The following is a 26,105-nucleotide window of genomic DNA, read 5'->3' on the forward strand; positions in this document are numbered from 1 at the left end:
ATTATTTCAATAGGAAATAGGCAAAATGTCAATTTTCTATAGAATATTTTTTGGAAGAGATAAAAATCGCTAAAAAGCAGGAAATTTGGTGCTCCATGTGGGAGAGCTGGAGATGTCCAAAATCTTGAGACTCCCAACTTAAGTGGGAGAGCTGATGGGTATGCAGGATTCACACAAAAATGTGATTAATTTAATGTTCCAGACAGCTTTATACAATGACACTCATTAACGGCACAAAGTTCTCAATGTTTTTAACTACTGTAATGTGTTTACCCTCTTAAGTAATAGTAATTGTAAGCTCTGATTGGTCATGGGTCCATGGGTTATTAGAGGACACATGCACTCTTGGAGTCGGCATATCTGCACATGCTCCCAAAAACTAGAACATAAACAAAACTAAAAACCTTGTTGTATAAAACAAATAGGATGTCATTTTTTTGCGCCTGTTCAAATCTAATAGATGCACAAAAGACTAAAAAAGATCTTGTTGCATACTATTGTGTTCATATCTGCTGAGCCATCATCTGTATATCTATTAGATGACAGATGCATGAAATAAATTGATCTTTTAGTTAGATAATTATATAACTCAGAAAAACATACTTTAAATTGAGTTGACACTGAAAACTTATCAAGCCCTCAGTAACTTGATATCCCACACAGCTTAGCGTTAAAAAAATAGTGGTCAATTTAATTATTGATTTTATTATACACTTTCACAATCACTTTTTGCTCTATTTGACATATCTTTTATTGAAACATTGTTAGTGTATGGTAAATGGTAGGTATATTCAGAAGGAATTTTAATTTTCAAGAACACTCATGTCATTGAAAACTATTCCTACTATATGCATGAGTCAAGTCGATTGTAAGAACCTTAGGGTATAATTACAGTTACAAAAGCAATGAATAATGCATCATTTCTCTTGCAAACATGCTGCTTCCCTGACAATGAACCCATATGGACAATTCTGAAAATAAAAATAAATTAATCAGGGTCACATTCACATATTTGTTGACATATTCAACTACAAAAGTCAGAGCTTGTTTAAACAAAGTGTAGCTAACATTGTAGAAATGATAAAACCTTGAATATTAATTTTTAATTTTTCCACAACCAAATACACTTTTATGTACAGCCATCAATATTTATTGTTTTGACAGTCTAGCCTTTTATCAAAGGGTGTAGTTGCTAATGTTAGTGAAAAAAAGCAAGCTTATATTAATGAGACTTTAGTGAGCTGAGATGAATAGATAATTGAATTTGCTGATTTGGTTTATTTATCCTATTTCTCTTCACTTTTTCATCATGCCATCAAGAGATTCAGTTGTTCTGGCTGTTTACCTACCAATATTTTGTTGCTATTCATTCTTTTCTCCCTCCCCATTCTTTCATGATGTCATGGAGGGTCTCTGCCGGCATCATAGGTCCTATCAGTGGGTTCAATTGACTAAGGTAGGCACACAGCCAGCTAGACCAGCAGTTAAGGTCATAATGTCATCTATAATTTACCAAATACAAACCATCAACTGGTCCACACACCCAACCACACAGGGGATTTACAAGAACCTTTCCTGAGGACTTTTTCCGTTGAGGAAAAGTAGCCTGAAATTTGTCAGTCAATGCTTTTGAGATAGAGAGGATGTGGAACTCCAGCCACTAAAAAAACAACTTTCCCCTGTACAAAGGGAGATGGGAATATGGCCTTAGCGCCTGCCAAATGCAATGGCCATCCAAGGTGCAAGGTCCGATTCATACATTGTGCTCCTACCATACTGAATCTAATTCTATATTTGCATCAACACAAATTCATTAACTTGAACGTTTATATAGATGTCAAACTAAATTATTCTTACTCAATAGATTGCAAGTATTCAAATTTAATTGATGAGGGGTTTCATTTGCACAAAATCAAAATAAATGGCATTTCATTCAGCACATCAAAAACCAAATTTTTTTAAACTACATCGTGCCTTTTTTTGCAGCACGGCTAGTGTGGTTGTGCTCTGTGCTGAGCTCAATTCTGCTATGCCAGAATAAGGGCGATGTTACATGCATCGTTTTTAGGCGTTGTTTTTCCGAGATATGGGTTGCAAGCTGACGGTACATGTTACACAAGATGTTTTTTTTGTAACATCGCTATGAATTCAACATGTTACACAGGTCGTTTTTCTGGCACGTGCTGTCAACATCGGTTGCAAGCGTTTGCACACACACTAAAAAGACACACACAGACATGGCTTTGAATTCATATTTCACCATTTTTAAAATCGTCAAATTTCTTTCTTTTCTACGGAAATAGTCATCAACATCTCTTTACTTTGGGAAGGTATTGCACAAAACATTGACCGTAGACCTGTTACACGCGTTGTTTTCGTCGATATTGGTCATTTAGCAATGCAAGATTTTGAAGTTGAATAAAAACTCGCAACATGTGCCGTATCCGAAAACTCACAAATCTGACCCTGTTACAAGCATCATTTTTCCACACAACTGAGTATCACGGGAAAAAGGACACCAAAACATGATGCGTGTAACATCAGCTTAAATAGATTCAGATGTTGATTTCAATCGAAAAAAGGATTCTGCATGCAGGAGTGAAAAGTATGAATTTGAACTTTGTCTCATGATTATAAGTTTATTTCAAGTCCTCCTTGATAAATAAATAAATAAAAGGATACAAAAGCCAACAACAAATGGCTGTCAACACCAGCATTGTCTGTATAAGTCTGAAACAAAAATATATTTTAGTCGAGATACATATTTTTACCGATTCGCAATCAGAAGAGAAGACAAATGCAACCACCGCTTCATTAGACAAAATTTTGGGAAATGGGGAATTTAAATACAAATCGCGAGACATTTACAGGCTTACACCGATTACATTATCCACGATAAAAGATTTATATAAAACCTTCAACAAACTGATTAGACATTTTCATCGGCCAAACCAATCAAAACAAAAATTTCAATCTACAGTCAGGGGGTTCTACCTCGCTATGATATGAAATTGAGCATTTAACAAATATCTAAATCTTTATTCTTACCTCTTATTATTTCCCCTAATAAAACATGGTACAACCGCTCCAACAATTACCCAGAAAACTGTCACAACGACCACCGGAATGGCGGCCGCCCCCACGGCAGAACCATTCGCCATCTTGTCTTTTTCGCTTGTGAAGGTCACGTGAACTTCTGAAAGCACAGGATACCCGCAACTTATCTTCTCCTATCTCCTAAAATAAAGAAGAAATAACGAAGGATCGGTAACATCGATAACATCGCTCCTGTGGCTCTTTCCCTGCTCGGTGTCCTTTTTTAAACTTCATCCCAATGTAAACTTTGCGTGGGTTCCCTGTGTAAGTCTTGCAGCTGTTTGAGCCCTCTGTTAATCCAGCGCCCTCACTGCACAGCGTGACGTCATAAATCCATCATGGCGGCTGTGTTTTGGCGAGGTAAAATGCCGGTTCTGAACAGAATTTCTGCTCAATTGGCACGAACGATTCGCGCTGCTAACAAACTCCAGGTATTTAAAAGCTTGGTCTTTCAAATTATTTTTTTGCTATATGATTTCGTTATCTTTTATAACCTAAATCTTAAATGACAAGTTGACATTCGATTTTGAACATGCGTCGAATAAGAATATATTTTTATAGTAACTCTGTATTCCACCCCTCGGCTTGTGATTTTATACCCTCCTTGGTTGATTAACATTTAAGTAATCATGAAGTCACGTAGGGAAATGAATCTCTTTAGTTTGTTAATCTGATAGCCCTGTTACATCCTTTTGCCAAAGACAGAGCACAGGGTTTTGAGCATGGGGTTTTCTAATGAATTATCCAAAGTATGGCGTACCAGGCCCTTAGCCAGGGGGTTCAGGGGGTCCCCACTCGACTGGAAGGTCCGCTCTAATTAAGGAAAAGTAAGTACCACTACAAGGTAGGACGAGCTTCCTAGGAGAAAAAGGTCCGCTTTATGGGTAAATGATCCCCCCCTCCCACTGAAAATCCTGCTGTACTCATGATGCCAACCCAATGAGAGACCCAGAGATTGTATAAGACATTTAATGCAAGTTACCTTGGCATTTCTCACACAACTCTGTGCGTCAATGGCATTGCACAACACATTTTGTACCTTTTTACACAGACCTTTCTATAATTTCCCCTTTTCTATTCACTCCAAGCCTAATACACCCTGTTCCCTGAGGGCATCATTGCCTAGACTACGGCAGCTCTCGACAACCACAGAGGAGTCAGACAATCTGACGGCACCATTTGGTGGGCGACACACAGTTACACTCATTCCTGGAGATGGAGTTGGACCAGAACTGGTCAACTGTGTCAAACAGATGTTCAAGTATGCCCAATGCAATCTTTTGTGTTAGCAAATCTTGTTTGAGTCGTAAAGGATGTCCATTTTTATCACTATTTTTCAGCATCATCTCTCAATGTATTGTTCTTTTCTCTCCCTATTTATCCTGTTTTTATGTGTCTGTCTGTCTGCCCATTGGGCAAGTGGAACTGGAAACTGGACTAATTAGTAAATTCTCCCATCTGGAGGCTGGGACATCTGGATAATGGCTGATAAATGGTGTGAAAAATAAACAATTGCCCTTGAAGCTAAATAAGTTTAGATAAAATGACAATCTTACAGACATTTCATATGCTATCAAATCTTTTGGCATGCTGTTCTTATATGCTATTATGACATTCTGTGCAGTTTTGTGTGTTATGGCTCTTGAATACAAAGAGCTTAGCTCATCAGTTAGGTTTAAAAATAAAAAAAATACTAAATTAGAATCTGTAGGAAAGTACTCAAAGTAGAAGCCATTGTTTATAATTTTGTATTTTTTTGTAGAGTGACTGGAGTCCCTGTGGATTGGGATGAAGTCCATATCAGGTAAAGGGATTATGCACAGTATTGTTTATTTATTGCTTAAGTGTTACCAGTTAAAGTTATTAGTATTTTCTTGCATCACAGATGCAAAGTTTACTGGAGCTTTTTTGTGATAACTTTGTTAGATGTATGGCAAATGATGTTTTATCTTTCGATTGTAATTTGTAATTTCTTCCTTGCTTAGTGATGTGACATATGGAAGTCGGTACACTCTGGATGATGCCGTTGAGTCACTGCAGAGGACAGGAGTTGGTCTTAAAGGTTAATTTTTTTTATGTCCAGTATACTGGGGTAAAATATACCTTTTTTACAGTATATCCCATATACTAGGGTTAAAATATTTTTTTTTATGCCCAGTGTACTGGGGTAAAATATTATTTTTTACAGTATATCCTGTATACTTGGGGTAGAACAGTCTGTTTTTTATGTCCTACTAGTGAGGTTATTAACTGTTTTAATTTTCACTTCCATAATGTAGGTGCGTTGACCACACCCTCAAGTCTCAGTAGTACAGACTACCTGTCACTTAACCAGAGGATGAAGTGAGTCCTGAAAAAAAAATATATGACTCTTATTGATTAAAAAAACATTTATAGAAAAAGATATCATTTAGTTTTGCTGTAAAAACTAGATGTTTGCAGTTATTTTCTTAGTTAATAGCAATGGGTATGATATATTGAATCTCTACCAAGTTTTTTTTTTATTGAGCTCATAAAAACATCCTGTGTTATACAGAACAGAACTGGATCTGTTTGCAAATGTTGTTCACTGTCGAAGTCTTCCTGGAGTGAAGACCAGGTAAGAGGATTGATGATAGCATTAGAAACCTGGTAATATTGGGGCTGTCCTTAGTAGAACCTTAAAACTTGGATGATGACAGAAAATGGAATTAAATTGAGTATTCAATAGTGGCATATGATTTTTTTTGTTTAACATTCCAGCCGCTTCCAACCAAACCAAGATGAAAAATTATGACCTAGACTTTTGCACTGTAAACTCCTTAAACTATGTTCACTACCACTTTTTCATCGCTTTTTACTAATTTTTTTTCCTTGAGTAGCCATTATTAACCATGCATCTTTCTGATGTTTGGGTATTGAGACCTTTGAACTAAGACCTCAGTTGGACTTCCATTCATGTATTGTCTTTTGTAGGCATGACAACATAGATATTGTCATCATCAGAGAGCAAACTGAAGGAGAGTACACCAGTCTGGAACATGAGGTATGGACAGGCAGATTATAAATAATATATTTATTTATTAAACCTAGTAGGTGATTTAAAATGTTCGTTTTTACACCTCTGCTTGACTGTTTTAGAGTGTTCCTGGAGTTGTGGAGATGTTGAAAATTATTACTCGGCGCAAGTCCCAACGAATTGCAAAATTCGCTTTTGATTATGCCACCAAACACAATAGAAAGAAGGTTACATGTGTCCATAAAGCTAACATCATGTAAGTTGTGCAGTGAACTTTGTCAATATTTCATAATCAATGAGTTGTATTCTGTATCATCTTGATAGAGTGACTTTACATGTCTAATCATTCCTGCAGGAAAAAAGCAGATGGACTTTTCTTAAACACCTGTGCAGATGTTGCTAAACTTTACCCCAAGATCCACTTTGAAGGCATGATTGTGGACAATACATGTATGCAGGTACGTATAACTTGTTTACTATTGCACCACCCAGAAGCTGCAAGATATTTCTTTCTTCTGTGTCTCCACTTCTCGCCTCACTAATCTAATCATGTGGTAAGATAAAACCATGTCATTTTAATTGATGATGCTTTACCCTTCAGCTTGTTGCCAAACCACAGCAGTTTGACGTCATGGTGTTGCCTAATCTGTATGGTAGCATTGTTGATAATGTGGGGGCAGGGCTGGTCGGTGGAGCTGGTTTAGTCCCTGGTGTAAGCATCGGTAGCCACTTTGCCATCTTTGAACCGGTAAGTGGGACTACTTTTTTCCTGGTACCACCTTGTAATCTCCAAATTATTTGTGCATCATGGTGATAAACATTCAGTTACTACCACATCTTAAGGCAGCCTATGTTTGAAGTGCTTGGATATGACCCTGTAGCAATTTCAAGCTATTGCTCACATGGCAGTTTTTTTAATCTGTGCTTATATGGCTGTATTTATTACCCTGTGCTTTATAAAGTGTCTGTGAACTATGCTCAGTAGCTGTATTAATTACTCTATGCTTTATAACATGCTTGCCATAACTACGCTCAGTTGGCTATATTTATAAATCTATGCTATATAGAGTGCTAGCCATAACTATGCTCAGATGGCTGTCTGTATTTATTACTCTATGCTTTATAGCGTACTCGCCATAACTATGCTCAGATGGCTATATTTATTACTCTTTGCTATATAGCGTGCTAGCCATAACTATGCTCAGATGGCTGTCTGTATTTATTACTCTATGCTTTATGGCGTACTCGCCATAACTACGCTCAGATGGCTATATTTATTACTCTTTGCTATATAGAGTGCTACCCATAACTATGCTCAGATGGCTGTCTGTATTTATTACTGTGCTTTATAGCGTACTCGCCATAACTATGCTCAGATGGCTATATTTATTACTCTTTGCTATATAGTGTGCTAGCCATAACTATGCTCAGATGGCTGTCTGTATTTATTACTGTGCTTTATAGCCTGCTAGACATAACTATGCTCAGATGGCTGTCTGTATTTTTTACTGTGCTTTATAGCCTGCTAGACATAACTATGCTCAGATGGCTGTCTGTATTTATTACTGTGCTTTATAGCCTGCTAGCCATAACTATGCTCAGATGGCTGTCTGTATTTATTACTGTGCTTTATAGCCTGCTAGACATAACTATGCTCAGATGGCTGTCTGTATTTATTACTGTGCTTTATAGCCTGCTAGACATAACTATGCTCAGATGGCTGTATTTATTACTCTTTGCTATATAGTGTGCTACCCATAACTATGCTCAGATGGCTGTTTGTATTTATTACTGTGCTTTATAGCGTACTCGCCATAACTATGCTCAGATGGCTATATTTATTACTCTTTGCTATATAGTGTGCTACCCATAACTATGCTCAGATGGCTGTATTTATTACTCTATGCTTTATAGCGTGCCTGCCATAACTATGCTCAGATGGCTCATGTGGCAGTAATATTTTTTCTTTGTGCTTTATAGGGTGCCCGCCATACCTACGCTCAGATGGCTGGTCGGAATGTGGCTAACCCTACGGCCATGTTACTAGCAGGAGTTGATCTCCTTCATCACCTTAAGTAAGTGCTGCTTTAATTGATTATCATGTTTATCATCTACCTGCGTTACTACTACTGCTTCTCTAGGCTTATCTTACTCAGCTGCTCTTGCTAAACTTCTAGATGGCTTGACTATCAAAATGAACATAATTTTTATTTGTTTTCAGTCTTGGCCAATTTGCTGTTCAAATACAGAAAGCTGTTGAGAAGACAATTAAAGATGGCAAGGTGGGTTTGCCCTTCTGGGCATCCTTGTGTGATACAAAAAAACTAAAAAAATCCTTGGATTCTTGGAGTAAATACGCAGCTGCTTTGTCTCCTATTATCTTAATTCTACAAAGGTTTTCTTTTGTCTCTATTCTTCTCGTTCTTTGTGTCGAGGTGCGGATATTGTTCACTTGCCCAATCAAGTTGCAGCTTGTAAGAGCTGCGTACTGACCCGATTCTTGTTCTCCAGGTTCTGACCATGGATATGGGTGGGAGCGCAAGCACCACAGACTTCATGCAGGCGGTCATAGGCAACCTACAGCTCCACTGACGCCGTCTTGGGATAACCTTTTTTATGCTTTGTACTAAAAGGAAGAAATACACTTACGCTGCAGATGGCAAGGCTGGCTATCAAGGAGGTTAAGAAGCTATTTAAAGACTGCATGCAGGAGTTGATATGGAATTGAATTGGATTGAATTGTATATAAGCATCTGGGTATTGATAGGGTAAACTGGAAATAATTGTATTGTACAGAAATAAAATCTATTGCTAGCACAACACACCATGGAGATTGGAGACGTAAAGCGATGTGTTTGCATAAGTGAAGTTAATTTTTGAGTATGGAAGAGGATCGACCAAGCAAGAAGGTTTTAAGCTATAAATCCAAACAAGCATTTTAAAACCGTGGTACTTTTATTGATTTATACTTGGCGCTCTGTTGATACAACCGATTTCTGCTACAAACATGGTCATTATTTACAATTATACGTGGCGATGGCGTTTCTCTTAGTTGGGCCAAAGGTGACGTACTATACAAGGGACAAAAGGTCCTTAACGCATCTGGGCAGTAAGGATCCACAACACTGCTATATAATGGACGCAGCTCCTTTCTGTAAACCAGTCGAACGATTGCTCTTCCATGGTAGGGAGAAAACTTCTGACTACTCTTCGTCGCTTTCCGATCTGAAAACAGATCAACAACAATTCCAACAATGAGACCATTTGGCTAAGCAAGAAATGCTGTGAAAGTGAGCTTTCGAAAAGTGCCCTCTACCAAGCAAAGCAATTCAGCCAGCAGAAAGAGTGCGGCCATTAAGATCTGGCTCTTCTTCACCCTGCTTTTAGTCCAGTCAATCGTTCTGACCTGTTACGCAGCTGAAGCGTGTCGGAGATGAGAACGATTACGTGAGGGACTACCCTGCTTTGTGACTTCAAACATCTGCCATTAACTAGGATGCTCATTGTTTCGATGCAACACTTACGAGCTAGCGAGCTGCCTGACGCGTTTCTTGGGCGTCGGCTTGGACTCTTCCTCATCATCGTTATTGTCATCGTCATCGTCTAGCTTTTCATCAAACTCTTCATCATCATCGCTGGATATGACTCGCTTACGGCTGCTAGAAGGTGCTTCTGCGTCGCTACTCGCCTCATCTTTCTCCTTTTCCTCGCTCTCCGCGTCTGATGCCTGCATCTCCTCCTCACTGGTCACATGACTCGCATCAGAGATACGCTCGTCGCCCGAGGCCCGCTCCTCCTGGCCAGAACCGTCATGCGACTCCACCGCTGACCTCTCAGCCTTTTCGTCGTCGCTACCGCTAAAGGAACGTCATAAGTTATAATCAGCAACAATGACTCAATCGTTATCGGAGGAGTCAGTGGTTATGAAACCACTCGCACCTTACACCATGATGGTCTGGGGTTAGGCAGTACTTACACATCCATGATCTTGAGTTTGTCGTAATAGGAAAGTCAGGGGTTATGAGACCACTATCTTCGCACCTTACAAAATTAGGGTCTAGAGTGGGGCGGTACTTACACATCGGTGATTTTGAGTTTGTCGTTGTCCGAATCGGAGGAGTCTTCGGAGGACGAGACGTACGCCTTGGACTTGATCTTCATCCTCTGTTTCGCCGAGAGCCTTTCCTCATTCGCTGCCGATTTCTTGTCTTTACGCGGCTTCTTCTCTTTCGGAGCACGGGGAGCCCGCGGTTTCCTACACAACGCACAAAAAACGAAATGATTTAAATGTGCTTTTAGCAAATCCGCACAAAATTTTTCCAATCGCAAATGTTCATCTTGCAAAGGGGCGCGCGCTTTTTTGTCAGTATATCTAAACAGGCTGCGACTAACTATAAGCGAGCTATTTGTGCGTGAGGGCAAACCCAGGTAAATTCACTAGTGACACGGACACGCTGCTGACTTTTCCTACCTCTGCTTTTTCGGTTTGTCTTCGCCTTCACCTCCAGTCCGTCTCTTTTTCCTGAATGAGGATAAGCGAAATAAATATAACAATTCTCCACCTACTACATAACTACTGCATGTCCCTAGTAAAACATAATTGGTGGAGAACATGATATCCCGTCCTCGTACCTTTTCTTGTCCTTCTTTTCTTTTTTGGCCTTGACTTTACCCTCCCCTCCCTCCTCGTCACCGCCCTCGTCCGCACTGCTGCTCGAACTGTCATCCACGAAATCGTCATCTTTGGCTCTCTACAAGAGATGGCAGGTTTATTCAGGGTTAGGGACGGACCATGGAATTTTTTTATCGCTGTGTGCATTTTCTTCTATTTGGTTTGGGCTGCATGCATTCTTTTCCAGACTTTTCATCGTGTGTGAATCTTTTGTTCCTTACCCCCCCCCCCCCCCCCCCCCCCCGCCTTCCATACCAATAAATGGCTGTCATTCCCCTGAAATAAAGCTTGTAGAATTTCTTTCATAATTTGTCTATTTACTGTTTAGGATATAGAAGTGAAATTATGAAATAAAAAGAGGGGGTGCCCAAGCTTGTTCACAAATTGTAATGACGCAAACATTTTTCTTTCTAGCGCTAGAGAGCTACTTTTTGGTGGATTTTGTGAAACAGAAAAATTGCAATATAACCGCTCACTTCTGACACAATCTGGTTCATTTGCAAGTTAAAACTTGATGTTTTGATTGTTTATACCTAGAAGAAACATCGGAATGTGAAATTATCTACCTGGCTTGACGATTCTGGAAAGTGGAAAAACGCCAAATTGTGCGCCTAGTCGGTGATAATTCGAGGCTGTTTGATGACTCAGAGGCTTTTTATGACATTAGCTCAAAAACTTGTCGTTGAAAACTGATTAAACTTTTCTACGAAAAGGAAAAAGATAATGCTAACATAATAGTAAAAAAGAGGGGTTTACCATGCTACTATTCGCGCAATATATCAAAAAGGGACTTTTTCTTGGCATTTGTCGCTGAAATAGGGAAATTTTGCTTGCGCGCGCACGATCGATGGTGTCATTTTCGAACAAAAGAAGCGCGCACCGATGCGCACTTCTTTGTTTCACGACCAGTCACCAATGGATTCCCTGACACAATCTGAGACAAAGCGAGACATACCTTACGGCCGCCTTTAGCTTTCTTCTCTGCAGCCGCCATTTCGGCCTCGTTGAAGACAAGCTTGTTCTTGGTCGCTTCTACAAACTGCTGTCTCTTCTCGAGCATCAGGCGCTCCTGCTCTTCGCGTTCCTTTTGACGCGAGCGCTACAGAAAAATAGGCTAGTTAGGCTTAGGTAAACTGGATTGTTAACACAGGAACCCCATCAAAAAAGAAGGTTATGGCAAGGAGGCGCTGTGTCGTCAGGATGAATCTCTCACCTCCTCTTCCTCTTTACTTCGTCTGAGCGCTTCTTTCTCTGCCTCCTGTTTACGTCGTAGCTCTTGTTCCTGTTCGTCGAGTTTCCGCGCGCGTGACACGTGGTACTGGGCCTGACTGAGCAAGTCGCTGGTATGCCTACAAAAACAAAGACACGATAAGAACTGTCAACAACAACAACAAGAGCTGTCAATAAAAAAAAGACAATAAAAGAATAACATACATGTCAGCATCAAATGTCTCAGTCACAAACATGTCAACAACACCAACAACAAAGTGCAACAGTCACAAATTTGTCAACAATAACAAAAAACGAGTCAGTCACAAACATGTCAACAACAACAAAAAAGAGTCAGTCACAAATATGTCAGCAATAAAAAACGTGTCAGTCAGAGACATTTCAATATCAACAAAAGAGTGCCAGTAACATGTCAACAACAACAATAGCGTGTCAGTCACAAAGAACAATGGTGTGTCAGTTAAAATATGATAACAACAACAATAGCGTGTCGGTCACAAAGAACAATGGTGTGTCAGTTAAAATATGTCAACAACAACAATAGCGTGTCAGTCACAAAGAACAATGGTGTGTCAGTTAAAATATGACAACAACAACAATAGCGTGTCAGTCACAAAGAACAATGGTGTGTCAGTTAAAATATGACAACAACAACAATCTGTTAGTCGCCACATGACAAATCAACGAGCTGGGTGTGATTGGTTATTATAACTATCAACATTTTAACATAAATGTAGTATGTACACTTACCTAGACTCGTAGGCCGCCCAAGCGAGGTCAAATTTCATCCTGTCACCATGGCGACTGAGCCATGTAAAATTCCTAGAACATGACCATATATGGAAATGTAAACCGTTGTAGATGGTACATGTACATGTAAATACCCTTTAGTGCACAATAAGACCAAACCCTCTCACCTCTGAGCCTGCTCAAGTTCGCCAACAGCTCCAAGTACCACCTTCAGTGAACTCTTCTCAGCTCTCAGGATTCCTGTAGCGAGTTTCTGCTGCACCAGCGATACATTAAACAGCAAGATGGTGTCATTAGGAGACACGTGACGGGCCTGTCAATCACAAGCATAACAGCAAGTTAAACAAAATGACATATGGAACTGTAAGGGCATAGACAGGACAGTTGCATTAACTGATGTGATGAGCCAGTCAATTAAAAAGGGTTGTCACCTCACCCAACTTCTAGCAACAGCAACTTGGACCGACAGCAACATGGACCATGATGGCAGAAAACAATGGAATTTGATTCAGAATATAAAAGCAGCACATAAAACTGTTTTCCTAGCATTCGTCCTCGTCCTAAAGTCCCTAATGTCAAACTCAACATACAGTACCTTCAAGAGCACTCGCTTGCAGTCTTTAAGTTTCCCTGCCCTGTAGTATGCCCTGGCCAAGTAAAGCATGACCTCTACACTGTGATGCTTGAAGAATTTGCGAAGACAGTTTTCGTACATCTGAATGGCTGACACATATTGCTTCTGCTCCACGTAGATATGAGCCAAGTTGAGCCACACATCCGGGACATCAGCTGTGGCTTCTCGAACCTGCAATAAAACTTTGACTATAAATACCATAGATGACTTGTGCATATGCAGATTAAAACACAAAATACAGGTGTATTGTGGGTGTAATGAAGGTGGTATACTACATCTCACTTAAGTTTCAATAACCATATTGCAAATTCAGGGCACAGTTATGACCAAAGATAATATTGCAAAATGCTGTATTTTCATACTTGGGAGAACACATCCCTTGCTTCTCTTATATAGCCCTTGTGTGCAAGAATGCACCCTGAAACAAAATAAAAGTATCACTTTTAAATCCATGAAACTTTAAAGGCAACATATGCATCTAAACATATGAGCAGCCTTGAACATTTTAAAGCCGCATTGTCACCAGTTTACTTCGGGAGGTCCGACAGAAACCTCAACCGTTAAAAGACAAAAGAATCTATTAAAACCCGAGATATTTAACAGGCCATCCGCTCTAAATTATCAATCACATCCTCAGAGAAACTTCCAATAGAGACACTGCTTTCAATATTCTGAAATATTTTTTGCATTTTCCATGAAAAATCATCGAATATTGTTACGCAATCGACCGGAAGTAAACTGGTGACAATGCGGCTTTAATCTGTTTGGATAATGTATGAGAAGTCAAAGGGCACCCAGCTAACTAAAATAAGCTTATTTAGCTTCATGTTGTGAGGGTCATCCCATACCTATGCCATTAGCTGCATAGAGGTTCCTAGAGTCATTCCTCAGCACTTGCTTGTACATGGCCAGGGCACGGTCCTGGTGGCGTCTCTCCTTGGCCTTGTCGCGGGTTGGTGCATGCAAGGTCTGAAGCCAGACGTTCCCTAATGCAAGCAGCGAGTATGCATCATTAGCAGTAGATGGCTGCTTCAGGATGCGCTCAAACTTCTTTTGCCCTGGTCCCCACTCTTGCTTGGCAAGATGGAGGTTACCGATCAGAGACCAGGCGTCTGGATGGTCCTAGAGGTTCATAGAGTTGTTGAGGAGGGACCATTAGCAATGTGGTAAGGGGTTGGGGAGAACATAAATAAATCCATACACAACAGCAACAAAAATGTCAAAAAAGAAGGCAGCCAAAATCAAGAAGAAAAAAATGTAATTTACAACGATTCCAAACAAAAAATGGAAGACAAAAAGCGTGGGAGAAAACAATCATGCAAACCAGAAAAAAAGCATGAACGACCAGAACTCCCTGGCCCCACCCCTCCAAACATTGCCTTTCTATAGGTCCACCCCCTAAGAGTGAGAGGTCAACAACAGGAAATATAAATCAACAATAGCGACCAAATATTCTATTACATTCTCAGTGACTTGTGTTTTTTGATCTGATCATCTTTCCATTTGCGTCTTAGAAGTGTCATTACCTGGTTAATCTGGAGAGCCTCTTTGAACCAATCAGAGGCCTCATAAATCTGACCTCGATTTCGTGCCATGCATCCAAGCCTCAGATAACCTGCAATGATAAATCGCTTAAAATCAAGTTGGCCCAAATAATGATTAGACAAGTACATAACTCTGCTAATTGGTTTTAGTGATGCAATGTTAAGAATGGAATCACCTGAAAACAACTTACAAATGTTTTCTAATATCACCAATGAAATAATAAATTGCACAACCCATAACAATATCATTAATAATATTAACAATAAACATCTTGTGTGGCAAACAGTGATAAAATTCTGTTAATTGTCAACTCACAGTCCACATAGTTCGGGTGCTCCCTGAGGATATTTTTGTAGAGCTGTTCAGCTTTGTCAATCTCACACATGGCCTCATGCAGGCGGGCCAGGTTGTAGGTTGTAGTGACAGAGATTGCATTATAGTAGCTCTCATCATTATGACTTTCCTGCTTGGAGCGATCCAGGGATGACTCATAAAAACGCTAAAAAAAAAGAAAAGAAACAGATAATGTGACATTTCAATCATTGTTTAGCTTAGCAGTCGCAGCATGAAGTAGTCATGAATACCACTTTTATTAGCTTTGCTTCTTTTTACCTTTTGACCTATTACTAGTTACCTTTGCTTCTTTGAGGTTTCCAAGCCTGAAATGCAAAGCCCCCACATTATTGAGGATCTCTGGTGGTACATCTGCCTCCACTTTCTCCTTGAGTAGCCGTGAGGCAGTGCCGTATGCCTGTAATGCTGCTTGAACATCTGACTGCTCAAGGATGCCTGCTAACTCAATCCATGCCTCAACATCATCTGGATGTTGCTCTGTTACCTTCTTTAGATGTTGCTGATAAAAAAGACATCAAAACATAGGAAATTAATGTCAGTGCATTTTTTTAATAGTAGTTAAACAAGAAGATGAAGATCAGCTGCAACTCTTAACTATTCAATTTCCTTACCCTTGCCAGCTCCCTCTTGTCCAGGTCAGACGATGGGCTGTAGAGAGACCCCAAGATCTTCATAGTCTCATAGTTGCCAGGCATGGCTTTCAGAACCTTCTCGAAGCACTGGGATGCCTGGAAGGAGAATAGAGTATCTAAAAATGTACCAGTTATGAAAAACGGGTTATTTTAGACATTCAAGCTTTACCAAAATCAATGGTTACTGAGAAACTGAAAGCCTTTTATTTAGTATGTTTTTGAAGGTTCCTAAGAAATGTGCAACCAGTGTGTGACAGCCAGAAAATTATCATGGGGACCCAAGAAAATGGATTTACATGTAGAATATTTTTATAAGAAAAATAGAAATATGTACACTTTAGAATTTTCTTAGATTGTAAGAATTTCAAGGGAACCTAGCTAGTACTTAGCTTAGAATGGGTCCAAGCCTCACTCTGCCCCACTCTGCCTCACTCTGCCCCACTCCTGCCTTGCTATATAGGTTCCAGAGAATGCTGCCTATGGGTCCAAGCCTCACTCTGCCCCACTCCTGCCTTGCTATATAGGTCCCAGAGAATGCTGCCTATGGGTCCAAGCCTTACTCTGCCCCACTCCTGCCTTGCTATATAGGTCCCAGAGAATGCTGCCTATGGGTCCAAGCCTCACTCTGCCCCACTCCTGCCTTGCTATATAGGTTCCAGAGAATGCTGCCTCTTTTTGTAGCAGCCTCAGTTTTGTAAAATATAAGAATTTCAATTCATTATTACAGGGCTTCTGGAATTATGCGCTTGGGCGGAAGCGCGTAATTTGGCTTTTTCCATGTAATCCGCGAAATCCACAAATTTCCGCATAATTCCGCGTAATTTGGCTAAATTTTGAAAGACAAAAAATTTAAGTACACAGCTGATGTGTTCTTTTAGGGTTCTTACCTCTATTTCTAGTAAAAAAAGAGAGATATTCTTCGTAAGAGTGCGATATTTCGAACTGAATTTCTAAAATAAATAAAATGACTAGGTGTTCTTTGCTAAACCGTGAAGGCCTACGACTAATAATAAAATAAAAATTAACCTTTTCAAGTTATTTCGTGCTTTCCTTTGGTACAAAATGTAGTTTGGGCATAACAGTTGATATTCCGTGTAATTTAGCGCGTAATTCAGTAAAGAATCGCGCAAAATTTTGATTTTTAAAGAAAAATGTATTGCAAAACCCCACGTAATTTAGAGCGTAATGATTGATTTTCCACGTAATTTAGCTAAGAATCCCGCGTAATTTTGAGTTTTTTCCGCGTAATTCTAGAAGCCCTGTTATTAGCCCACTCACATTGTTCAAATCTCGTCGTGCAATGTACATCTGTCCAAGACCAAAGTGGGGGAGTATGAAGTTCGGCGATGCAAACTGTGTAGCCTGGTAATAGTACTGGAATGCCTGGTCAAAGTCACCCTGGACGTGGAATGCCCTGGCTAGTTGGTAGCAACTCTCCGCTTGCATGGCCTCTACCTCAGTACCGTGGAAAGCATGGAGGGCAAGGTGCTGGACTTTGCTGTAATCCTGAGAAGTGGAGGGAAGTGAAAGGGTTGTACAGCTTTTCTTCACCAATAGTTGATGGTGACTAGATGTAAAACACATTACAAGATCAAGGTAATTCTATAGGAATTAAAGAAGAGTATCTCTCTATGCCAATGCCATCTAGACAAGCTCTACTTTGTTATAAAAAGAGGAATTCAGTTTTACTTATCATGTCTGTCATATACTGTAATGTACAGGTACTGCATTTTTGAACCTCACCTTCTTGAAGAAGAAGTGGTTTGCCAGATGGTTGAGCACCATAGGGTTGGCGTTATCGATAGTGTATGCCTTAGATAACAACTGCACACCGATCTTGATAGAGTCAGGCTGAAAGTATGATGCAATGGGGTAACAACCATTTAGATGAAATACTAAAATTGTTTACAAGCTTTAATAGAGATGTACCTTTTTTGAGTTCAGCTCTAATATAGCCAACCCAACCATGGCACCAGTGCACCTTGGTTCAAGCTCGAGAGCTCTCTTGAATGCCAGTCTACGAAACAGAGAACACAGTTATGTATGCAGGACAAAAAAGCCAACAACAATGAACAGGATGAAAAAATCATATATCTTGCACACCTGGCTTTATCAAGCTTGTTTAGTTTTACAAAGCAATGACCCATTCCCAGCCGCACAGCACCTAGGGCACAAAACATTTCACAATCATTGCAAGAGTACTTGATCAGTACTCTGGTTTTGTCTACTAAGAAATTGATAATTCATGCTACTAAACATGCAGTATGTGAAAGAAAAAAAACTTACCAGGGCAGTTAGGGTTGGTTCGCAATGCCTTCTTGTAGAAGGCTAAGGCATTTTTATAATCTCTCTTGTTGAAGAAGATACAAGCCTTTCCTAAGAATCAACCAGTAATAATAAGAAGACTGTGAACAATCAGCTCCTACAGGTCCTCCTATCAGGTCCCCAAACCACACACCTTGATAAGTTCCCTCACCCACACACCTAGATCAGGTCCCTCACCCACACACCTAGATCAGGTGCCCCACCTACATACCTAGATCAGGTCCCTCACCCACATATGTACCTAGATCAGGCCCCTCATCCACACAACTAGATCAGGTCCCCCCACCTAGATCAGGTGCCCTACCACAAGCACCTAAACCAGTTCCCCTAGGATTCAACTGCCTAATGTCTGCTTTCAAATATTCCTTCCATCTCAAATATCTTTATTAGTATCATACTATGGTCTATATTACATACCTAAGAGAGCTGGAATGTTGTTCCCAGACTGCAAGAAAAAACAGGTATTAGTGTCTTCATGGTGCAAAATACAAAAAGCTTGCATAAAGGTCTTACCTGGGCAAGCACAAAGTTGAACTGTGCATCAGCTTGTTCCATCTTGTCACCTTCAAGAAGGCAAAAGTATGCTCTACCCAGCAGATGGTTCTGTTACAAATAAACAAACAAAAATCATCCATAAGTAAAAAGGAAGTTTTGCAGGCTCTGTCAGAAACAAAAAAAAAAAAAAACTTAAAAAAAAAATCACAGGAAGATAAAAGTCTAGTACATGATTCTTTCATAAACACAAAACTGTTATCTGAAAGCACATACAAATCAATCATTTTAACAATGAATAGTACAAGCAACTCACTTGGTCGTACATGATGATCTTATCAGCCATAGTGTAGAGAGATGTGGCCTAGACAATACAGGATGGGTAAGAAATAAGGTGGATATCAAATTTGTATAAATATGTCTAGTAAGAAATCTGTCAGGAACAAGAGCAATGAAATAGCTTACTTGAGTGAAAAGCTCTTTCTTTTTCTCCTTGTTCTTCTCCTTTCTGGCTTGCTGGACATAGAATGCGGCCAGAGTGTCCAGACACACCATTTGATCTTTCTCACTGTCTCCATATTTGCGATTTGCATCTATAGCAAAATTATACAGGTCAATAATGGAAAACCAGTAATTTATGTATTAGTATCATAGTATATATATATGACAAAGTGTCAGTGGGAATCCAGTAATGTGTGGATACCAAAGGGTCAGTGAGAACCCAGTAATGTGTGGATACCAAAGGGTCAGTGAGAACCCAGTAATGTGCAGATACCAAAGGGTCAGTAAGGACCCAGTTATGTGTCTTAGATACCAAAGGGTCAGTGAGAACCCAGTAATGTGTGGATAACAAAGGGTCAGTGAGAACCCAGTAATGTGTAGATACCAAAGGGTCAGTAAGGACCCAGTTATGTGTCTTAGATACCAAAGGGTCAGTGAGAACCCAGTAATGTGTGGATAACAAAGGGTCAGTGAGAACCCAGTAATGTGTAGATACCAAAGGGTCAGTGAGAACCCAGTAATGTGTAGATACCAAAGGGTCAGTAAGAACCCAGTAATGCGTAGATACCAAAGGGTTAGAGAGAACCAAGTAATGTGTAGATACCAAAGGGTTAGAGAGAACCCAGTAATGTGTGGATATCAAAGGGTTAGTTGCAAGTGTCAGTTGTATGCTCTTTAGTATTTTATATTTGATTATGAATTTCATGTTCTTTTTCATTTTTATTTACCCCTATCATAAATGTATTTGCTTACCAGTCCTTGCAGACTCCAATATTCTGATAAAGTCCTCTGTTTTCCCTTGCTTGTAGTATTGCAGCTGTATCAAAAGGCAGTGCCATAATGTATAAATACTACCACAATCCATAGTTAGAAGATGGGACTGGTTTGGCAATGCGGTGAACTTCAAAGGGACATGTTATCGTTCTCTTATTTCCGAGTTATCTAACCATAGTGGTGCACAAGGTGAGCTTACAGAAAAAGAGATTATATGGAGTAAACAATGAGTAATTGTTATTTGCATCAATACCACACTTCAATCTTTAGAAAAATCTTCAGTATTGATACAGACTCGTATAAACCCTATTATAAATGCCTTAGAAGCTCACCAAGTTTGTGTGATAGAGCTCTACTCACTATAGAATTTAAGCCCCGCTCGGCACTTTAAAAAATATACATGGCTGTATAAATCTTCCTAGGACTGTAGAGCTTGGGATAAAATGGCAATAAAGCATGCGAAGTGATAAAGACAGAGATTAAAATAAAATTTATAAGTTTCAAATAAATTAATTAACGATTTGTGCCCGAAAACATGTATTAATAAATCTCATCCATATGTTTTTTTGTGTTTTCACGTGATAGGTTGGTTCAAAATCCGAGAGTGCCTATTGTTTATGTCCTTTGGAGTTCGCCAGGTTTCCTAAGTATCTCCCTTTACTAACTATGCACAATCTAAATAACTACGGTAAAAGAGCTTCCAAAAGAAGAAATAAAACCAACAAAGCAATACACAAAGTCAATCTTAAAGAAACATTATAAGTGACAAATCAAATACCACGTAATGGCGGAAGTCTAGTTTACCCAAGGCGACGAACTGATACTGATACAACAAAACCAAGCAATAGAACTGTTGTCACCACGTGAGACAATAAACAAATCTATCTCTTGGCGCAATGGCCACAATCTCTCCACTTTTCTCTGTTGTCAAACTTAAATACAGTATCATCTTTTTCATAGTACTCAAACAGATCTCATAGTTCTCTAGCTATAAAATGGTTAAGTCAGCACGATGAACTCACAGCGAGCGTGTTCCAAATATTCAGCCTGACATCTTCTTGCTTTAGGATGCTAAGTAGTTCTTCCCCGTCTGGTAATTGATCGAACTGGAGCTCTATCACCTAGCAGAAACACACAAACATTGGTTACCACACTGAAAATAATAGTAGTACTAGTAACAAGGGCCCTTACTTCATCTGTGTCACGAAGTGGAATCTCGATGGACGTCGCCATTTTGGACGGGCAGGCTCAGCACCTTCGCAAGCATTCAGCGGTTGCGTCGTCACATACAGCACAGGTAACCCGTACAAAACAAATCAAGTCTTTTAGGGAAATATACTTTTGAAATCTTACTTATAATTTGGTGAGTAATAGATATGTTTTTTTTTTAACTTTCTTCCTCACGTATTTTACCTTCTTCCTATTTTTATCTCCTTACCTTCTTTTGACTTTGGTTTTTAACTGTCGAGTAAGACTGGTGACAAGTACAGCAAAATGGCGGCGATTGCAAGGATCCATCACACTCTACGATATCCAGCCGTATTCCGCCGTCAGTTAACTACTCTATACAACCTATCCAACAGATCACTTCAAAGAACTACTAGCAATCGCAGTGATGGTAAGCCTTTTCGTAGAAAATAGCAAAATAGTTTCAGAAATTGTATAATCTTTCAACGTGTGACGTCATTTGGTGTGTTGCGTCCTTCCTTATTCCATTTTTTTTTACAAGGGGGTATTTTATTTGTAGTTGCTAAGCATAGACATAGATATAACAATAATTAGTTTTGAGTACTGGTTAAACCTTTATGCTTAATCCCAAAGCTGTACATTAGTTAATTACCTTTCTCAGTATGATAAACTGTTCAACCCCCCACCCCACCCCCCACTAATCCTGGGTACACGCCTGGCTTTGCCAATAGTCACTTTTCACAGCTCAAGGTTATCAATTCACCCCCCACTTGTCAATATGTCTTCTATTTTTCTTTATGTATACATTTTTACTTGTTACCAGCCTGTTTCATGCACTTTTAGCCAAAAAGCACTACCAAAGGCCACAGGCAAGGGGGCACTATATACACTTGAATTGAAGCAAATACCAACAAATTATATATCATTTTAAAGCTTAATAATTGCACTTTCCTTTTATAATAGTCGCTTTCTTACGCCATTAATTTAAAGTGTTTTTTTTTTTGTGGGTCTGAAGTGCGAAATCGACCTCTTTTAAACATGCAAATTATTTATCCCCACCAAAAGTGCGTAGACTCCCAGGATCTGCTTTTTAGTTTTCGTCACCTAATAAACTAACAGACCATGCCTGGTTTTTTTACGCTTTTGAATAATCATAGGTCAAAGCTAGGAGTTAAAAACTTTTGCGACTTCCTCCACAACGCACTAAATGAATCTGTAGCAAAAATAGCAATTGATTATCTGAAACACAATACCACAGATCAAATTCTAGACTATGAGGTTGGCTAATGTTGCAGGAATCGGACAGTTAGAAGTGAACCTTTAATTCACATATTTAGACCAGGTTGGGGTAAAATTTGATTGCAAGATATCAGAGTTTGAAGTTGTGTTAAAATTTGAATCAGCGTGATAGTAATGACAGACAAAGAGGAAATAAAGCCGCTTATAGCATCCAATGACACTGCATGCTCCAGGCAAAGTGGGAGGACCCCTAGGCGCTCATATATCAAAGCACTAGTCATGAAAGCCAAGCAAGATGGCAAGATCCAAGCGTTTTTGCAAAGAAAAAAAAACGTGAGGAAACAAAAAAAAACCAAGGCGTGCAGGAAATGACCTAAGAAAGTAAAACATTGTATTCTGTATGATCGCTTGTATTGGTCTTTGCTTGTCTTCTGTGTGATTGCTTGTATCGCTAGCTTCGCTTGTCTTCTGTATGATCGCTTGTATTGTTAGCTTTGCTTGTCTTCTGTGTGATTGCTTGTATTGGTAGCTTTGCTTGTCTTCTGTTTGATCGCTTGTATTGGTAGCTTTGCTTGTCTTCTGTTTGATCGCTTGTATTTGTAGCTTCGCTTGTCCTCTGTATGATCGCTTGTATTGGTAGCTTTGCTTGTCTTCTGTGTGATTGCTTGTATTCATGGTAGCTTCGCTTGTCTTCTGTATGATCGCTTGTATTGGTAGCTTTGCTTGTCTTCTGTATGATCGCTTGTATTGGTAGCTTTGCTTGTCTTCTGTTTGATCGCTTGTATTGGTAGCTTTGCTTGTCTTCTGTGTGATTGCTTGTATTGGTAGCTTCGCTTGTCTTCTGTGTGATCGCTTGTATTGGTAGCTTTGCTTGTCTTCTGTATGATCGCTGGTATTGGTAGCTTCGCTTGTCTTCTGTGTGATCGCTTGTATTGTTAGCTTCGCTTGTCCTCTGTATGATCGCTTGTATTGGTAGCTTTGCTTGTCTTCTGTGTGATTGCTTGTATTGGTAGCTTCGCTTGTCTTCTGTATGATCGCTTGTATTGGTAGCTTTGCTTGTCTTCTGTGTGATTGCTTGTATTCATGGTAGCTTTGCTTGTCTTCTGTATGATTGCTTGTATTGGTAGCTTTGCTTGTCTTCTGTGTGATTGCTTGTATTGGTAGCTTCGCTTGTCTTCTGTGTGATCGCTTGTATTGGTAGCTTTGCTTGTCTTCTGTATGATCGCTTGTATTGGTAGCTTTGCTTGTCTTCTGTGTGATCGCTTGTATTGGTAGCTTTGCTTGTCTTCTGTGTGATCGCTTGTATTGGTAGCTTCGCTTGTCTTCTGTGTGATTGCTGGTATTGGTAGCTTCGCTTGTCTTCTGTGTGATTGCTTGTATTGGTAGCTTCGCTTGTCTTCTGTATGATCGCTTGTATTGGTAGCTTCGCTTGTCTTCTGTGTGATCGCTTGTATTGGTAGCTTCGCTTGTTGAAGGTTGTTGTTGGTCGTACCACGAGCCCTTGTCACTTTCAGCGAGGCGAATTCGTTCATGTACGCAAGACTTTTTGGGAATTTCCCTCTGTTTTGGGATTTTTGCCTTGCTTAGCCTTGTTTGCTTAGCTGGCTTTTTCTTAAACTTTGGCATAGCTTACAACTTTGTGGAATTGAATTTGAACGCTGGAAAAGAAAAAATTCAGAAGAATATCCAAGAAACATGAAAAGAATGTCGATGATAATACTGACGGGTGCGTATGTAAAGCCGTAAAACTAAGTTGCCCGGATGTTGATTTCTGGACCTGGAGCTAAGTAAACAAGATTATGGGATTATTGACGCCTTTAAGAATAAGGTAACACTCGTTTGAATTTTTTTTTAATATCAAGCGGAGTATTTAAGAGTTTGATTTTTTTTCGCTGAGATCTAGAATATATCTATTGTCACCAAATGAGATACTAAAAAAATTTCACCCGAATTAAGCATTTTGGGTCTACGGTTTTGTTAACAATATTTTCCTTTCCCTCATAATTTCTAGACAGTTAGCTGATTCTATTTTTCTGTTTCAGTTTCTCTAACACATGTAAGAGAATCATCCAGTTCCCAGGATGGAGAGGTCAAGATGGACAAATCATTACTTGGAAAACTTCGTAAAGAAACAGGTTTTGGATTTTCTAAGTGTCGGGAAGCCTTGGTACTGACAAGGAATGATTACGCTGCGGCAGAGGCATGGTTGCATGAGCAAGCAGAGAAAGAGGGCTGGCAGAAAGCCAATAAACTGCAGGGTCGCTCAGCAACAGAGGGCCTAATTGGAGTGATAGTCAACCACAGTGACATGAACTTGGGGGCAATGGTGGAGGTGGGTTGATACAGTGGAGCTGGTTATCAGGCTTAAAAGACAGTACCATAGCAGGCCTTAAAATATTGGGCAATTAATAGTGGGGGGGGGAGGGCGGCAGGAAACAGAAACATTAAGGGACACAGCCACACCCCTTCTGGTCATTTCCTTATATATTTTTTTAAATATTGGACACGTGCCCCACCTTCTGCTACGACCCTGAAAGGTCAATGTTATACAGTCAAATCCTCAAACTGCCGACACACTTGATACTTGTTATTGATAGTGTAACTCAGGCAGGGGGTAGTAACTCCGGGGGTGGGCTTTGTTTGTTTTGCTGTGAAGTAGCCAGTTCCTCTGAGGGATTGAAGGAACAACGATGAAAGCAATTTCATTATTGTCAATGAAATTTGGGTCTTGGTTTTGTGTGTATTAGTAAGGCTGTGTGTCTCAAGTTGGCAGGAAATAAAATGCAGACTGGCAATAGCATTTCAATAAATTTTTTTTTACACTATAGGTAAATTGTGAGACCGACTTTGTGGCAAGAAATGAGAACTTTGTTGACTTGGTCAACACTGTAACAAGTACAACTCTGGCATACCGGCGAGGCATAATCCAGCGCAATCAAAAGTTGAATATGTTTGGTGATCAAGTGACGCATCTCAGGGAATTCATCCTAACACATGAACTAAGTAATCTCAGAGTGGAACACAACAATCCCGACTCCATGCTTTTATCTGACATGGTAGCCAAGGTGATAGGCAAGCTAGGCGAGAATATCAAACTAGGTAAAGCTATAACCATCACGACTGACTCGGATAATGTCATTGGTAGCTATGTCCATGGTCCGTATGTCACTAAGGTCCATCAGTGTTCCTTTGGCAAGTATGGAGCCATGGTTGCGGTGAAGCCAATCAAGAAGGGAATAGACACTAGCTCACTCGCGTTACTAGCTAACAAACTAGCACAGCATGTGGTGGGAATGAACCCCAAGGTTATAGGTCAGGGGGGTGAAGCTGATGAGAAGGGAGGGGAGAGTGAGGCATTACTAGATCAGGAATATCTCCTGGATGGGTCTCTGACAGTAGGGCAGTTTACCGAGAAGGAAGGGGTGCAGGTCGTGGATTTTGTCAGGTATGAATGTGGTGCGAAGTGAGGTGGGAATGTTGGATAAAGATAATTCTTGTATTTTGCACTGTGGATTGCCAGTAAAGTATGTGTTGGAAATGTTTAATGGAAGTATCCATTTATGGCAATAAACAGATGAGCTTATATGGTATTTTATTTTATTGATACAGATATGAGAAATTTTGTTGAATGTAACCAATGTCCTCTCATTTATTTTAAATTTTTGTCTGTTTGTC

At 39.8% G+C, this 26,105-nt stretch overlaps 4 protein-coding genes across 5 annotated transcripts; 2 read left to right on the forward strand and 2 right to left on the reverse strand.

Moving 5' to 3' along the window:
• Positions 1-926: 926 nt before the first annotated feature.
• On the reverse strand, positions 927-3,291 carry LOC5505589 (V-type proton ATPase subunit e 2). The gene is made up of 4 exons (XM_032373908.2): positions 3,049-3,291; positions 2,683-2,730; positions 1,350-1,472; positions 927-971 (listed from the first exon to the last, which is right to left on the reverse strand). The coding sequence occupies exons 1-3, from the start codon at positions 3,159-3,161 to the stop codon at positions 1,367-1,369; spliced, it is 267 nt and encodes an 88-aa protein (XP_032229799.1). The 5' UTR covers positions 3,162-3,291; the 3' UTR covers positions 927-971; positions 1,350-1,366.
• Positions 3,292-3,389: 98 nt separating this feature from the next.
• On the forward strand, positions 3,390-8,916 carry LOC5505570 (probable isocitrate dehydrogenase [NAD] subunit beta, mitochondrial). Its single transcript, XM_032373907.2, has 13 exons — positions 3,390-3,527; positions 4,185-4,357; positions 4,859-4,900; positions 5,082-5,158; positions 5,376-5,439; positions 5,633-5,695; positions 6,052-6,121; positions 6,217-6,350; positions 6,450-6,552; positions 6,696-6,842; positions 8,075-8,169; positions 8,316-8,376; positions 8,606-8,916. Exons 1-13 carry the CDS (start codon positions 3,435-3,437, stop codon positions 8,684-8,686), a joined length of 1,203 nt encoding a protein of 400 aa, XP_032229798.2. The 5' UTR covers positions 3,390-3,434; the 3' UTR covers positions 8,687-8,916.
• Positions 8,917-9,030: 114 nt separating this feature from the next.
• On the reverse strand, positions 9,031-21,309 carry LOC5505588 (RNA polymerase-associated protein CTR9 homolog). 2 transcript variants are annotated; one of them, XM_032373904.2, is made up of 28 exons: positions 21,195-21,309; positions 21,026-21,124; positions 19,983-20,046; positions 19,194-19,321; positions 19,045-19,092; positions 18,750-18,839; positions 18,654-18,681; positions 18,198-18,287; positions 18,015-18,075; positions 17,841-17,928; positions 17,655-17,762; positions 17,190-17,417; positions 15,891-16,007; positions 15,560-15,778; positions 15,241-15,424; positions 14,907-14,995; positions 14,229-14,502; positions 13,743-13,798; positions 13,342-13,551; positions 12,914-13,059; positions 12,747-12,818; positions 11,980-12,115; positions 11,722-11,865; positions 10,727-10,845; positions 10,566-10,616; positions 10,173-10,349; positions 9,619-9,951; positions 9,031-9,319 (listed from the first exon to the last, which is right to left on the reverse strand). In XM_032373904.2, the coding sequence occupies exons 1-28, from the start codon at positions 21,234-21,236 to the stop codon at positions 9,298-9,300; spliced, it is 3,423 nt and encodes a 1,140-aa protein (XP_032229795.2). In that variant the 5' UTR covers positions 21,237-21,309; the 3' UTR covers positions 9,031-9,297. The 2 variants fall into 2 exon arrangements, with proteins under 2 accessions (XP_032229795.2, XP_032229796.2); XM_032373905.2 differs by lacking the exons at positions 9,031-9,319; positions 9,619-9,951; positions 10,173-10,349; positions 10,566-10,616; positions 10,727-10,845 and adding an exon at positions 11,195-11,469.
• LOC5505583 (elongation factor Ts, mitochondrial) lies at positions 21,300-26,013 on the forward strand. Its single transcript, XM_001626311.3, has 4 exons — positions 21,300-21,366; positions 21,477-21,621; positions 24,473-24,762; positions 25,259-26,013. Exons 2-4 carry the CDS (start codon positions 21,498-21,500, stop codon positions 25,895-25,897), a joined length of 1,053 nt encoding a protein of 350 aa, XP_001626361.3. The 5' UTR covers positions 21,300-21,366; positions 21,477-21,497; the 3' UTR covers positions 25,898-26,013.
• The last annotated feature ends 92 nt before the right edge of the window (positions 26,014-26,105 follow it).

This window comes from Nematostella vectensis, chromosome 6 (assembly GCF_932526225.1).
Source record: "Nematostella vectensis chromosome 6, jaNemVect1.1, whole genome shotgun sequence".
Lineage (NCBI taxonomy): Eukaryota > Metazoa > Cnidaria > Anthozoa > Actiniaria > Edwardsiidae > Nematostella > Nematostella vectensis.